The sequence below is a fragment of the Eschrichtius robustus genome, chromosome 16 (genome assembly GCF_028021215.1).
Source record: "Eschrichtius robustus isolate mEscRob2 chromosome 16, mEscRob2.pri, whole genome shotgun sequence".
In the NCBI taxonomy this organism is placed as follows: domain Eukaryota; kingdom Metazoa; phylum Chordata; class Mammalia; order Artiodactyla; family Eschrichtiidae; genus Eschrichtius; species Eschrichtius robustus.
Genome location: NC_090839.1, coordinates 73,683,580 through 73,699,837, shown reverse-complemented (window position 1 = coordinate 73,699,837; position 16,258 = coordinate 73,683,580). Strand labels below are relative to the sequence as shown.

Genomic DNA, 16,258 nt, shown 5'->3' with positions numbered 1-16,258 from the left:
CCTCCCACCTAGGCCCCAGCCCCCCGGAGATGCCGGCCCCTAACCCCGCGCCAGGCAGTCACCTCTTGCATATAGAAGCATCTTCGCAAGTGCCGCGCACGCCCTCGTCGTCCGTGTCGGTAGGGGAAGAAGAACAGGCAGTGAAAGAAGCCCTCCTCAGGCTAGTGGCCATGGGCGTGAAGGTTTCGGGGTGCTGCGTCCACCGGTGACATGGAAGCGGGGTCGACGGACGCCGGGAGAAGGAGCGAGCCCCGGACAAGGTAGTAGAGACGGACTCCGCTCTTACAAGGCTCAGCTGGCGCGGCTCAGTGACGCCGCCCACGGCGGCTGCGCCAGCAACCTTCCCGCTGATTGGCGCCTTTGCGGAGACGCTCATTGGACAATTTCCCCGCCCATCAGCCCTCGGAGGTGCCCATTGGACAACTCCATTGGCCCCGCCCACGCAACCCGGAAGTTCCCGGAGGGAGAAAGTAAACTGAAATTGACGCAAGGGAGCACCGCAATGCTCTCCGGGAATTGTAGTCTTAGGTGCTTTGAGAGGCCACTGGGTTTCTTATTGCTAGTCACGAAATTTTATAACTGTAGTTAACTCAGAGCGGAAGAGCTGGAAGGATCCTCAGCACTGGGGCGAAGGGCAGAGAATCCAGCCGGAAAAACAAGTGTCAGTGTTACAATCAGTTGGGGCTCAGTCTCATTCAGTAATTGAACAAGTATTTACTGAGTGCTGACTCTACCCCAGGAACTGGGCGAAGAGCTTTGCACACATAATCGCCTTTGAAATGTTGTGAGGGAAGGAATATGTGGAAAACGAATACAATGGAAAACTACGTAGCAGTGAAAATGAACGAACTAGAGCTACCAGTTACAAGCATCAGTGTCTGAATTTCAAAAACATGATATTTGGTGAAAGAAGAAATAGATAACATTTTTGTAAAGTTCAATCCAAGCAAAACTAATGTTATTTAGAAAAACAACATATATGGTAATAATAGACAGAAAAGTAAAGGAATGAGTGGAGAAAAACAGAAGTTAGGCTCTTTGTGACCTTTAGGGAGGAGGGTAGGACACTCCAGGGAAAGGGAGTGGGGAAGGAGTATACAGATACTTCAATAATTTCTAAAGCTGAGGTAGGTTCACGTGTGTTTGTTTCACTATGATGCATATTCAAGATGTTCATATATTTTGTACTAGACTTATTATAAAACATTTTCTTTTTTTTAACTTTTTTTTTTTTTTAATTTTTGGCTGCGTTGGGTCTTTGTTGCTGCACGCGGGCTCTCTCCAGTTGCAGCGAGCAGGGAGGGACTACTCTTTGTTGCAGTGCACAGGGTGCACGGGCTTCTCACTGCTGTGGCCTCTCCTGCTGCAGAGCACGGGCTCTAGGCATGCAGGCTTCAGTAGTTGTGGCTCTTGGGCTCTAGAGCGCAGGCTCAGTAGTTTTGGCGCACGGGCTTAGTTGCTCCGCGGCATGTGAGATCTTCCTGGACCAGGGCTTGAACCTGTGTCCCCTGCATTGGCAGGCGGACTCCCAACCACTGCGCCACCAATAAAACATTTTCTAAATAAAAATTTAAAGTGTGTTTGCATGTTCCATTTCATTATCTGTCAGGAGCAGAGAATGGATATACTCAAACTTGAAGAACCTTGAGTCTTACACACACACACACACACACACACACAAGCAAAGTAAACAAACGGCAACAAAAACCCAGTACACATATCTTGGGGCAAGATCAGTTATCAAATCCTTGCTTAGTATTCAACGGAGGAACAAGAGCCCATTGATACCCAAAGTAGAAATGACAGTGGGGAAGGCTGAGGTTAGGGAGTTTTGCCAGGGGGAGTGGTGATGAGATGAAATCCACCACTTTCTTTGAGTGGTCCTTTGCCAAGAGGGTAATGCAAACCAGTGAACACGCATAGTCTCCCAACTCGGCAGTGTACACATTCCATGGGTGTCAGTGGGCAAGAACAGTGGGTCAACAGCAAGTAGTAGTATAAGATGTCAATTCCATAGGTCTGGATGGTGAGGCTGAGGGACTAAAAGAAGGTGGAGCCTTCTTCCTCTCTTGTTTGATGAGCAAAGAATATCTCTGATCTTTGCTGAGAGTTTGATTCAGAAAAACTGGTGATTCAGAGGACTTTGGTCAGTTTTTCACTGAGGGGTCACCCCAGAGGCTTCCTGCAGGCAGGGCTAGCTCATTCCATTTGAGCTCCTGGTCAAGGCGCTGGAACTTTATGATACAGGAGTGGAATCTGGAAATGGCAAGCTTAGCCATCTTAAGCTGCATAACGCCTCCAAATATGAGACTACGCTGGGGTAGCCATGAACAATGTCCCGGCGAAAGTTCACTGACAACTAATCTGCATCCTCTGATAAAGTCAAGAAAAAAGAAACTAGAGTTTAAAAGCCCTGTTGAACATTAATTAATATTGGGAGCAAATAGCTGGGCTTTAACCATGAAACTTCTCCCTGAGAGGCTAGAGTGGACATTTGCCGCTTTGGCTATTCAGTATTCTTTCTTCTATGACAACAACCAGAGTTTATTATGGAGAACCAAATTCTCCTTTTTGTCCACATGGATCAGGTAAGGTTCCATGCCTGACACTGGGGGTGGAACCTTACCAAGGCCTGGCCAATCACACACAAAATCACCCTAGCTAAACTTCAAGAGTGTGTGTGTGATGTGGTGGTGGTGACCAGGTTGGTCCAATCAGAATGAATCCCAGGAGTTGAATGGGAGTTGTTAAGTCTATAAGAGCTCCCTTTTCTGGCAGACTTGAACCCGGGAGGCTGTACCTTTGGAGCTACTAAGGGCCATCTTGCTACCTCGTATAGCCTGAGAATTTTGCTATTGGGAAGGCTAATGGAGTCTGGAACACTGTATGCTCAGTTAGGGGTGACCTGACTTTGCAGTGTGGGGCTGATGGGAAAATCACCAGAGCCTGTGATGGGTCAATCAGAAGAGGCTGAATTCAGAAAGATGAAATAAACACCTGCAGCTTTCATCCTGAGCTGCATGCACATTATCCCTCCCCGCCCATCACTACCTGGTAGAACCTCAATCAAATCATTGTCTTCCTTCTTTGCTGGTCCAGTTTTCCAAGTTTTTGGCCTGCGATTTCCTCACAAGCTTTCCATAGACAGCTATGGCCTGTTAAAAAGGCTGTATTTCCTGCTTTGAACTGCTTTTGCACAATTGTCAAAAATCAGTTGAGCGGGCTTCCCTGGTGGCACAGTGGTTGGGAATCCGTCTGCCAATGCAGAGGACATGGGTTCGAGCCCTGGTCCGGGAGGATCCCACATGCCGCGGAGCAACTGGACCCGTGTGCCACAACTACTGAAGCCCGTGCGCCGCAACTATTGAGGCCCGCATGCCTGGAGCCCGTGCTCCACAACGGGAGAGGCCACCACAGTGGGAGGCCCGCACACTGCAGCGGAGAGTTGCCCCTGCTCGCCGCAACTGGAGAAAGCCCGCGTGCAGCAACGGAGACACAACACAGCCAAAAATAATAAATAAATAAAATAAATAAATTTATTTTTAAAAAATCAGTTGAGCATATTTTTGTGGGACTATTTCTGGATTCCCTGTTCATTGATCTATGTGTCTATCCCTCTGCAAATACTACACAGTATTGGTTACTACAGCTATATAATAAGTTTTGAAATGGAGAGGACTGACTGCTCCCATTGTATTACTTTTTTCAAAATTGTTTTAGCTATTTTAGTTCCCTTATCTTTCCATAAAATTTTAGAATAAACTTGCCTATATCTACAAAAAAAAAGGCTTACTGGGTTTTGATAGGAATTGCATTAAATCTATCAATTTTGGGAGAATTAACATGTTTACTATACTTTGTCTTCCAATTCATGAATGTGGTATATCTCTGCATTTGTTTAGAGCTTTGATTTCTTTTACCACTGTTGTAGAGTTTTCAGTATACAAGTCCTGGACATGTTTTGTTAGATTTACACTTAATTATTTTATTTTTATTAGTGACTGTAAATGTGTTTTAATTTTTGGTGTCCACATGTTCATTGCTAGTATCTAGAAATACAATTGATTGTTGTCTTTATTTTGTATCCTGTGACATTATTGAACTCAATTATTAGTTCAAGGAAGAAATACTTTTTAATAACTTCTTGGGGCATGAGGCCTGAAATTAAAATTCAATATTGAGAGCTGTCTTAACATCTAGTAAAATTGAGAGGGCCTCAAATGGTCTAACTGCAATTCCTCACTACCTCTTCTCCCACATGTAAGGTCCCCTAGCTATATGATCCTTCTTATCATAGGAACCAGACACAGTGCCTGCTTATTCCTGAGTAGCAGGCTTCAGTTCCCTATCAGCCCACTGAATTATCCAAACGAGCCCATCACACCCTCCTGTGGGAACCAGGGCTTGTCCCCACCCTCTTGTTACTACAAAGTCTGCCTCCCAAGCCCCTACTTGTTCACTCTGTTCCAAGTGTAATCCCCCACGTGGCCCTGCATGGTGAGTGGTGTCCTCTCTTGGGCTGTGGGTAAATGTGACTTGTAAACTGCTGTTCATCCCATCTTTCAGTGTAGAGTGTCATGTGTTCAGCCAACCCCATTAGTCTAGGGAGGGAATCTCTCTCTCACTGATGGATTGAAGGAGAGGTGAGTAAGACAATTGGCATCACAGACAGGATGGTCTAACCTCAGCTGAGGACACTTGGTCAGCTTTAACTACCAGCTCCTTTGCTACTTAACTGGTTTGTAAGGCAGCAGTTACTATCTGGGATGTAAGTACCAGTTGCTGGCCAGCTTGGGCTTTAGCTCATGTTCTGTTATTTCAAATGGATGTTGCCATCTCGTCCCACCCTAATGTCTCATGCTTGCCAACGAGGCAAAAACTATTGTTAATTGACTGTATCCCAGATTGAGATGCCATCGAGTGTGGCTTGTATGTGGTAGGTGGTCTCTGAGGCTCCTACCTGAGACCAGTGACAACATAATGTCTTAACTGGTGGGTGTTTGAGTTCCACTTACTGGGCATGGGCTAGCACTTTGGTCATTGTGTCTAGCCAGATAACCATCACTGGCTGCTTGGGGCAGCCATAGAGACTCTGTTTGGGAAAGTACCCCCCGCCCCCGCCAACCACAGTCCTGGGGATGACCCCTTGTGTTGTTTGTAGAAAGGAAGGAGGCCATGACTCCAGAAAGATTTAAGAATGGCCCCCTGGTTGCCTCCTGAGTCATTGCTGTTCAGGCAAAAGTAGTGACCTTGTCCATCTCTCCTGTGCTGCATCTTCCCTTGGAGCAGTTGTGTGCTCTCCTTACCCCTAACGGTTTTGAGGTGCACATCCATGGCAGCCCACGGCCTGAGAACTGATGAAAAAAACAAAAGTGGGGGGAAGGGGCATGGCAGGGCCCTCCATGGTGTGCTGCACCTCCTGTTTCTCTGGATCTATAGGCATAAAAAACTTCCTCCAGGACAGTCATTTCTGTATCTTTGTGTCTTACTATGCCTGATTAAAACAAATCCTGGGTACCCTTGAAATACCTAGGATCCCACTAAATTTAAATATGGTAAATATTTTGCTATTATAGATTTGGCTAATAGGTTCCATTCAATGCCTATTTCAACATTCTCTCAGCCTGTTTGCCTTCATCTCCAAAGGGGCACAGTACACTTTTACCTTGTTACCCACAGCGTAACTAAACAGCTCTGCTATCACACACAATCTTTGCAGACAAGATCTTAAATGCACCCACCTTTCTCCAGGAGTACAGGTATGACATTACCTTTATGACATCCTCCTTTACAGACGTTTGTTTGACACACTTGTTAAGGATACACGAGTCCACCATCTTTTAGTCCTTTTTGGGTTCTGGAGGCAACATATTCCTGGTTTACAAATTTTCCTTAAGCCCATTTATGCTGTTACTTTTAAATGAGCCCACCTTGAGTGGGGGTCCCTCCAACAACAGGGTCTAGAATCTGTCTAAATTAAAATCAACAGGCACTCCCCTTAGTGCCCTCAGAGACTCCTTCAGTGAAGAGGCTTTAGCAACTTCCCCTCCTGCTTCCTGGAGTCTCTGGACTGCTCATGATGTCTGTAAGTTGTCCTTGGGCTTCTGATGCAAGAAACTGCCCTCTTTGGCCCTGCATCACATACCATCAGAGCAGGGATTTCTGGCCATGCACTGGGCTCTTCTGGAAATAGAGTCTCTCCCAAACCCCAAGCTTACATACCCAGCTGCCCATTATTCCTTGAGTCATGGAAGCAACATCCCCACAAGCTCAGTACGGTTATCAAGGCCTCCTTTCTACAGGGTGGAGCCAAACCTGAGCCCTCTAGCACATCCTACCTGTAGGTGGGTATGGCCTCCGGTCATCAGTCCATTGCCAGATGCCATGGAGCTGGAAGATGTTCCCCTCCCCCAGACCCTTTGGGATCAACTAAGTGAACATCAATGAGTTCATATACTTTATGATGTTGAGGACCACGTCTCCCTCTTGGTCAAGTGCCAACTTCACTGCCTAGGGAAGGACTTCACCTACTCTCTAAAAGTCTCAGTCATCACCAAGGTTTAAATTGATGTCAAGCTATCAAAGAGTCAATTGTGGTATAAAGCCGTGAAATCAAGATTCACTATTAAGTGTTGCCTTGACATCTGGCAAAATTAGAGGGCTTCAGATAGCCTAACTTCATTCTCCCCTCCCCTTCTGCTCCCACAGGTAAGGTCCCCTAGCCAAACCACCATCCTTATCACAGGGACAAGGCACAGTTTATCCCCAAGTAGCGGCCTCCAGTTCCCTGCTAGCCTGTGAAATTATTCAGACAACCCTCCTGGGGGAACTAGAGACCCCTCCACCCTCTCGTTCCTCCAAAGTCTTCCCGCTAGAGCCCCTGTTTGTTCACTCTGTTCCCAAGTGCAACCTCCGTGTGGCCCTGCAAGGTGTCACCATGTCCTCCTTCCCCAGACTATGAGTATACATGACTAATAAACTGCTGTGGCACTCATCTGTTCAGTGTTGGGCCCTCCGCATAACTTTAGGGTGGGAATGCCCTTCCCAACAATGGGTGAAGAGGAGGGAGATTAAACACTTCTGATCTGCACTTTTTGGAAGGCATTATCCTGCTATGGTTAGGCTCACAGGCTTGAAGTTATTTGGGTGATAGTCTGTTCGGGTTTGCAAGAAGTCACATGTGGCTGGAGGGTAGCCTATGTGTGGGTGACAAGCAGGAAGTAAGGCTACAAAGGCAAGGCCTTGGCTACTCTGTTAAAGTTTGGCTCCAGGCGGCAGGGACCCCTAAAGTAATTTAAGGTGGGGAAGTAACATCAGATCTTTATCTTAGAAAAGTCACCTTCACAGCAGTGTGCAAAATGGATTCAAGGAAGCCCAGGAGTGGAACCAGCAAGACGAGTGAGGAGTCCACTGCCCACTAGCCCATGGAAGAGACAGGAAGGGGAGGAATTAGGGTCTATTTGGTAGTTGATTGGATATGGATTGGGGGAGACAGAGAGATCAATCATGACTCTGAGGCCTATTGCTTGGGTGACAAGATGGACAGAGGTTTTAGGAGATGATAAAAGGAAAGGAGGAGGAAGAGGGTTCTGAGGGAAGATACTGAGTTCCCTCTTGGACATGACAATTTTGAGAAGCCCATGGGTATCGTGATAGAGGCGTCCAGCAGACAATTAGGTAAGTCAGTGTCAAGTCAGGAGAAGGGGGAGGTCAGATATAGGCACTCAGAAGTCATCAGCATCCAGGTGAAAGTCAAATGGATGAGCTTGCCCTGAGACCACAGAGAGAGTGAGAAGATTTAGTCAGCTGACAATGGTACCTTAGAGAACATATCCATCAAGAAGTGGCCTGAAGAAGAAGTCACAGAGGAAGCAGAGAAATAAAAGTCTGATGTTAGGAAGGGAACCTAAGGAGAGTGGCATCCCCAAAAGAAAGAGGGTGGAGAGAATTTAAAGAATGAAGATGGGGATAACATTTATCAGACACTACAGAGAGTTTAAGTAAGTAAAAAGACTACTTTCTAAGGCATTAAAAAATGCCTGGGGCATTAATGAGACAAGATTTTGTGATGCTTTCAAAAAGAAGTCAGTGAGAAATGAGATGGTGACAGGAGTAAAGAATTTTTTTCAGTAGCTTAGCTGTGAAAGGTAGAGAGAAACGGTGGTACCTGAAGGAGCAGAAAAGAGAGGATTGTTTGCTGGGAGAGACTTGGACAGGCTCTGAAGCTTAGGGAAAGAGGCTCAAGATAAAGCAGGAAGGAAAATTAATGGAATGAGGTCTTTGAAAAAGTCTGAGTGGACAGTTTTTGGGGTACAGTGGAGCAATTAGCCTTAAACTGCAGAGCTGGATCCCTTTTCCTCTAAAAAAGAGGGAAAGAGTAGAGGTGGATGGAGGGGAATGGGTGGATGGTTAAATATAGGAAGGGGGTATGGGAAATTGAGAGTTCTTGACTGCTGGCCTCAAACATCTTCAGGAGGGCATAAGGCCTGATCATGCTTCAGGAAAGTGGTGACGATTTGGAGCAACTGTTAAGGAAATGGGCAAGAGAGTTGGCCATGGCCATTTGATCGTTTGGGAGGTAGAAACTGCTTAAAGGCCGATTAATAGGAGCTAGTTAAAAGAATTAGGGTACATCCACCCTGCAAACTAATGACTGCTTTTAAAAAGAATAAGATGGGGACTTCCCTGGTGGTCCAGTGGTTAAGAATCTGCCTTCCAATGCAGGGGATGCGGGTTCCATCGCTGGTCGGGGAACTAAGATCCCACGTGCCGCGGGGCAACTAAGCCTGCACACTCTAGAGCCCGTGCACCACAACTAGAGAGAAGCCTCACATGCCGCAACAAAAGATCCCCCCTCATGCTGCAACTAAGAAGCGATGCAGTCAAAAAAAAAAAAAAAAAAAAAAAAGGATAAGATGGAATTCATTTGCATTTGGAAAGATCTCTAAGGTGTAGTGATTTTTTTTTAAAAAAAGCAAGTCAGAGAATAATATGCTCCGATATACACAAATCTGCATATATTTCTAAAAGGCCTGAGAGAATACAGATTACCAATGGAGTGGTTTCCCAGGCAATGAAAAGAGGAGTGGGACTTAGCCAGGAAAAGTAAACTTTTATTCTTTATTTTTTTTTTTTTTCAAACAGAAAGTCACAAAAATTATAATCATCCTCATCATGAACTTTCATTCTTAAAAATGTTATGCATCTTATACTTTTGGGCTGTTCACCTTTTTTCTTATATGAAGAGTATGCACTTGTGTATTCTATCATTTTGAACATTAACACAAGTTGGTGTTTTAATTCCCCAAGATCTGCATAAGTACCTGCTCCTTGTAAAACATGAAAGCATTACAAAAACCATTTGAAGCGTCCCTTGACCAGCCTTCAACCCCACTCATGCCCTTTCTCACAAGAAGTAACCACTGTCTGAAGGTGGGTGAATATCTTTGAAGTCCTTAAAACACACTTTTTTTTTTAAGTATTCGTATTTTTATCAAACAAAGTCAAAATACATGGTTTTTTCAGTGACTTGGTTTCTTAAAAGTGCCATGTTGTCTCTGGCTGAAGAATCATCTATGGCTTTGAAAGGTCTTTCAGCACAACTCCAGCCCTCTTGCCAGGTGACAGCAGCAAAGGTGTATATGTGGGCAAAACATCAGTAACAGCATTTAAAAGAAGATGCTCAGATCCATCCGTTTCAGGTCTGGGTGGGCTAATCAGAGAGACAGCTGCAGAACGTTGATTCACATCTGGTTTTTTGGGTGTGGATCCCGAGGTAGTTTTAAGACTTGATGGTGGTACATTTTTAGCTAGTTTTTTCTTTCCCGGTGAAGCCAGAGGTTTTGGATCACGAGCAGAGGGTTTTAGTGGCAGAAGTGTGAGATGAGATTCTGTTTCTAGAAATTTAACAAAGAGTTCTGAAAAAGAATTCTTCGGCCTCGATTGCTGATTTGGTCTCAGAGGTGTGTTGGGGACACTTTTTGATCCAAGCCAGCCAGTCATCCATCTGGTACCACTGCCTTGCTCTTCATTAAAAACCAGATCTATTTCTTCCTTTCTAATACCCAGAATGTTGCCCATTATCTGTAGCACTTCATGACGTTGTTGTTTTGGTGTTTGAAAATACCCCAAGAAGAGGTTCCTCATGAGGCTCTTGTCAACTTTTCCTTCTGTGTTACTTAGTAAGTTCATCTATTTCTTCTGTACATCGTCCAGCACTTCCTGTTGGACCTCATTTTGTTTTTTCAAATCTTTAATTTGTTCTTCCTTCAGAGTCAAGGCAGCATTCACTTTCTCCTGATGTCCTTGTGCCGATATTAGTTTTCCTTCTAGATTATCTGCAACTATTTCCATCCATCCTGCGACTACCATCCTCATGTTAGCTAGCGCTTGTGCATACTACTTTTCTTGTTCTTGGGAAACAGAAAGCTGTAGCCAAATGTCATCTCTCTGCTTTGTGATAACATTCAGTTGTTCCTTCAACAACTCTATCTGCAAACTGGCTTGCTGATTCACATTTTCCCTCACATTGGAAGATAGAAGGAGCTTTTCCTCCAATGCGGTGACTTTCATTCTTAGTTTAGCTGCTCTGTCTTCTGCAGCCAAAGCTTCGCGGTTATGAGACACTTTTTTTTTTTAACATCTTTATTGGAGTATAATTGCTTTACAATGGTGTGTTAGTTTCTGCTTTATAACAAAGTGAATCAGTTATACATATACATATGTTCCCATATCTCTTCCCTCTTGCGTCTCCCTCCCTCCCACCCTCCCTATCCCACCCCTCTAGGTGGTCACAAACCACCGAGCTGATCTCCCTGTGCTATGCGGCTGCTTCCCACTAGCTATCTATTTTACGTTTGGTAGTGTATATATGTCCATGCCACTCTCTCACTTTGTCACAGCTTACCCTTCCCCCTCCCCATATCCTCAAGTCCATTCTCTAGTAGGTCTGTGTCTTTATTCCCGTCTTACCCTTAGGTTCTTCATGACCTTTTTTTTTCCCCTGGATTCCATATATATGTGTTGGCATACGGTATTTGTTTTTCTCTTTCTGACTTACTTCACTCTGTATGACAGACTCTAGGTCCATCCACCTCACTACATTTCTGATTCTACTGCGTGCTTACGCCATCTCTCTGGCTCCTGCTTTAAGTGTAGTTCTTTGTCGTGTAAATGTTGAACCTCACTCTGGAGGGCACAGTTTTCTATTTGTTTCTGTTTCAATGCCAACATGGTCTCATTTCTGGCCTGTTGAAACATAATAGTCTTTTCTTGCATTGATGTAACTGCATTTAAAAGCTGACTTAATTCCCGTCTTGCTGAGTTCTGTTTCTTTCAAAAGATGCTCAAAAGCAAGCACCTTCTCCTTCATTGCAACATATTTCAATTCTTTCTCTCTCTCTGCATCATAGAAAACCACATCTTTGTCTCTTGATTTTGTTTCCTCTTCCCTAGATGTTTCTACTAATTTTTCATTTTCCTCTTTTAGTTTACACATATCCAGTTCAAAGTTGACAACTCTCTCCTTCAGGTTGATTACTCCCTGTCTCAAAAGTTCATTTTCACTTACTACATTAGTGAAATTTTCACTTAAAGAAAGTAATTCATCACTTTTTGCTTTGATTAAAAGCTCTTTTTCCTTAAGTAAGTTTTGCAAGACATCTTGTTTCTCCCATAGCTGCTTCATTTCTGAATCCATTTGTTCACGTCGTTTTCTTTCTAGTTCTGAACTGTCTGTAATGGAATCAGACAATCTCTGATTATCTTCCTGGAGTGTTCTAATGGTTGCATCTTTTTCCTCCGTTAATTTTCTTAACTCTTCTATCTCTTCTTTGAGCAATTTAGAAGATTCACTCAATCCATCAGGTTTCATTGCCTTCAGAGAGTCTGCTGACTTGGATGTAAGTGATTCATTGGAGGACTGTAATAAAATAAGGTCAAACATCCCTAACAGAATATCTTTGGCATTGCAAAGCTGCTCTAGGCTAAACTGAATTTGCACTACTTGCTTCTCCAAGTTTTTGAGTTTGATTTCATTCCCCTCATAAGTTTGATCAGGTCAGTATAGTTCATCTGTAGTTTATAATTATTATTATTGTCAACTAAAATCCGTGCCTGAAGTTGTTGTAGTTCTTTCTGAAGACGGGGTGACCCACGCTGCACATGTTGTACAGTGGCCATCACGTGCTCCTTCCACTCTTCCATTATCTTAACTTGCTGTTTTAATTTATCACGTTCCTGTAGAAGCTCCTCAAACTGATGCATATTAACACCTCTCACTTCATCACCATTGCTGGATGTTTGCAGTATTGCCAGTAAAGTCTGACACTTCTGAGTTAAAGCATCAACTTCAATATCTTTTTCTCAAATGATGTGGGATAAATTCTGGATCGTTTCTCTAAACATATCCTGACCACTGCTTTCAAATCTGGTGGAGAGTTTTGTATTTGCATCTTTGAGTTTCACGAGGTCTGCTTCTTTGGCAACAATTATATCCATCATTCTCAAGTTTTCTCTTTTAAGATTGCTGTTTTCCCTAGTCTTCTCATCTAAAACAGCTAATATTTGTTCTCTTTCCAAAGCATAGGCTCGCAATTGCTGTTGACTCTGTCCATTATCTTGGTCACTGGAGGAAGCTGAAGATACTTTCATGTGAAGACACAAATCTTTTTGCTGGATAAACTGAGTTAGTTTACCAATCTCACCTTTGGACAGCTGATCAATCTGTTCAGTTAAAAGGGTAACTTCTTCTTTTCAGTTAGAAGTTTAATCTCCAATTTTTGTTCTTTTATTCCTTGTACTGATCTTTCAGTTTCGGCTTTAGATAAGTCATGCTTTTCATTTCCATTTTCTATATTAAGACTCTGAACTTCTGTTACTTGAAAAGTATCAGAATGTTCTGTTGGCGTGTGCTGGGATTTTTCCAGCGGCTGGGCTTTGATTTGTTCTATTGCATTTTGCAAATTCTCCATTTCCTCCCCTTTGGCCAAAAAGAGCTGATTGTGTTTAATATTCATTTGCTTGTGTTGGTATTTGGGATTTTTCTGTTTCTGCTCTTGTAAAGATTGAAGTAGTTGCATTTTACTCTGGTTTTGATCTTCAATTATCTTTTGATGAGGTTTAATCTCAAGATTATCTTCAACTGTGCTCTGTTGAGATACCTCAGATTCTAGTTCTGTAACAGTGTCTAGAGTTTTAGGGTCAATCATAGGTGCGGTTTGACTGTGTTCTTCCCTCAGTCATTCCAATTCTTCTTTCAGGTGACTATTTTCTTCTTTCATGGATGCAAGACTTGTATCTTTTTCCTCTATGGTTTGCTGTAAAATTTCCATTTTTCTTAAGGCTTGAGTATATTGATCTAACTCCTCCCGAAGCTGTGAACTTCCTTGAAGTTTTTCAATAAAAATTTCTTTCTCTCTTATGAGTTGCTTCAATTGCTTCTGCTCTTCTAAACTAGATGACAAAACTTCCTTAGTTTCTTTGTGCCCAGCAATCAGCTGCTCAATATTCTTTTTGAGTTCTGATATTTCACAGTCTTTCTCTTGACCGAGTTTAATTAAACACTCATGCTCCAGCTGTAAGGCACAGCTGTCTGGGTTATCAGTATTTGACAGTTCTTTAAAAGCTTGCTCATACTTCCTTTCTTCCAACAGTCTCTGTTCATCCTGACAAAATTCTGCTTCTAACTGTCCTTTTTCCATTTTTAGATGAATTAACTTTTCTTTTTGCCCATCTAACTCTTTAGTATGTTCATTCTATCATCTTCAGGTTGACGAACTCTCTTTTTCTCATATCCTAGATCTTGTTTTACTTTACCGATGATTCTGTCTCCTTCATTTTGTTGTTCTGTTTGCTGATCATCAAAACCACGTGCATTGTAGTCTTTTGTTTTTGCCTGTGCAACTCTCCTAACTCAGGAATCAGTAATTTCTTTTAAGTAGTACTCTCACTGAGTTTTCCTTCTTTGATTTCCCAGTCACATCTTAAATGATGTACTTCTGAATCCGAATTCATGTCTCCTGTAGCTGTTCTTTTAATGAGTTCATGTTCATCGCTCAATTTGACAAGTGATAGTTGAAGTTCTTCCTTTTCTTTATTTAATAATGAATTTTCTTTTTCTAAAACTTGGACTCATTTTTGAAGTTTCAGGTTCTCTTCCATGAGATTTTTATCCTGCTTTAAGCTACTCAATCTCATTATTTCATTTTCAGCATCAGACAGTGGCTGTTGCTATCTGGACACTTCTTCCGGTGATGTACTCTGTGGAAGAACTTTTTCTTTTTCTGTCACAGCATCACTCCACTTCCTAATAGAAGGTTGCAACTCACCTTCTTCGGTTCTTTCATTCATTTCATTTATCTGGTCTTGCTCTCTAATTAAAGCATCCCTTTCCTTTTCTACAGAAGATAATTTTTTTTTAAGATATTTTACTCTAATCTCAAGTCCTTTGATTTTCTTGGTGGACTCTATTTTTTCAGCTGCTAGGACTTCAATAGCTTTTTGCATATCATGAATCATTCCCTCATAGTCCTTTAATTGTTTTTGATGCCTGCGACTTATTTCTGCCAGTTTCTGTTGATGAACATCCTGCAACACTGCTATTTCAAGTTGATGGTCATCGATTTCCTTATTTAGATTCTGTTCAAATTCCTTGATGGTATTTTGCAGATTTCATTTACATCAAAGCTATAGATCTAAATGAAATGCTGTAGATGTTTGAGCAAAATGTCTCCAATGGCTGACATCAGCCTCAACTCTTAAAACTTCTTTTGACAATCTATTTATTTCTTGTTGTGACCAAATTAGGTGAGCAAAGTCCATATCATCATTCTGGAAACCTAAAGCATGCTGATAGATATCATAACCCAGTGAAGAGGGTACACTAGTTGAGGGCACAAGGCCATCCTCAAGATTTACTATCTGGGTGACTGACTGCACCTTTAGCAACTGATCCTTTAGTGCTATCTGCCTTGCTTTAAGAAGTTTGATTTCTACGTCTTTCTGGTGTAATTGATGTCTGTAACTTGTAGTTTGCTGCTTTAGTTGAAGCTCTGAGGCTTCACACTCCTCGTCTACATCACTACAAAGAATTCTAAGTCTCTCAGCCTCTGATTTTAAGACTGACTGAGAGTCTTCAACCTCCTCTGTTGTAGAGTCAGGTACTTCTACATTTTCAGCTCCCTTCCTCAGCACATCTTTTGTGAAACTAGAAATGTGGCCTGTGAAAGATGCCACAGTACCACCCGCTTGCCCCAGGGAATGGCCTAAGCGGGAGCCAAGGCCACCAAACCAGGAGGACATCAAAGCAGGTCATAGAACTGACCTGGTCCGCTCCTAAAACAGTGTCCAGCGCAGTCGGACAATCCTGCCAAGTGTCACCGCACTGCTGCCAGCGTGAGGTTAAGAATCAAAGCACAGTGAGGGGTTTCTAGGCAATGCGGGCTGCGAGGGCCCCTCAATGGCCACACCTGCCTGGCAACGCCTGGGACGTAACAAAGGGCCCGTCTCCAGGGATCTGTCCCCTCTCGGGCCTCTGCTCATCCCCACAACTTCCCAGCGCTGGAGTTGGGCTCTTCTCCTCTGCTTCCGTGATTTTCCCAGTGCCCTGCACCACCTCGGCCCCATGGACGCGGCCACCATCACAGCCGCTCTGAAGGTGCCATCTCTGAGCTCCTGTTCGTAGAAAACACACCTTGCCTCTGATTTTTTTTTTTTTTTGATACGGAATGATACGCAAGGTAGATTTTAATCAATAAAAGAAAAGCAGTACTAGAGTAATACTTTTCGAATAGGAGTAAAATATATTTAATTGCCTTTGACTTTTTTACTAAGTGGCATCACATTGTCCTGCAGCTTGTGAGTTTCACGCAACCATTTTTTTTTCTTAAAAAAACGAGGTAAAATGTACATAGTGACACGCATCCCTCTTAAGAGTACAGATAGGTGCATTTTGACAAATGTCTACACCTGTGCATAAGTACGGCCCCGATAAAGACTTTGAACATTTCCATCGTCCCAAAGCTCCTTTTCGGGTCCACCTCTGCCCTCCTCCCCCAGCGAGCCCTGCCCGGGTGTCTAGTCCCGAAGATGAGTTTTGGCGGTTCTTGGACGGGGTGTCGCACCGTCTACACTCTTTGTGTCTGCTTCGTCCACCGTGTGTTTGAGATCTAGTCTGGGAAGTGAGTTAAATACCACTCGAGCGGGCGATCGCTGAGCGAAAGCACGCCGAGGTCCGAGTGGACCGCAGGGCCCTGGGCGG

At 43.4% G+C, this 16,258-nt stretch overlaps 1 protein-coding gene and 1 pseudogene across 1 annotated transcript in view; both read right to left on the bottom strand.

Moving 5' to 3' along the window:
- Nucleotides 1-313, bottom strand: part of LCMT1 (leucine carboxyl methyltransferase 1) — a 54,733-nt gene extending 54,420 nt beyond the window's left edge. Inside the window, exon 1 of the mRNA XM_068524557.1 lies at nucleotides 63-313. Within this exon, the coding sequence (XP_068380658.1) occupies nucleotides 63-172 (110 nt within the window). The 5' untranslated portion in view covers nucleotides 173-313. The remainder of the gene's footprint in view (nucleotides 1-62) is intronic.
- Nucleotides 314-9,573: 9,260 nt separating this feature from the next.
- On the bottom strand, nucleotides 9,574-15,300 carry LOC137750435 (thyroid receptor-interacting protein 11-like; annotated as a pseudogene).
- Nucleotides 15,301-16,258: the final 958 nt, after the last annotated feature.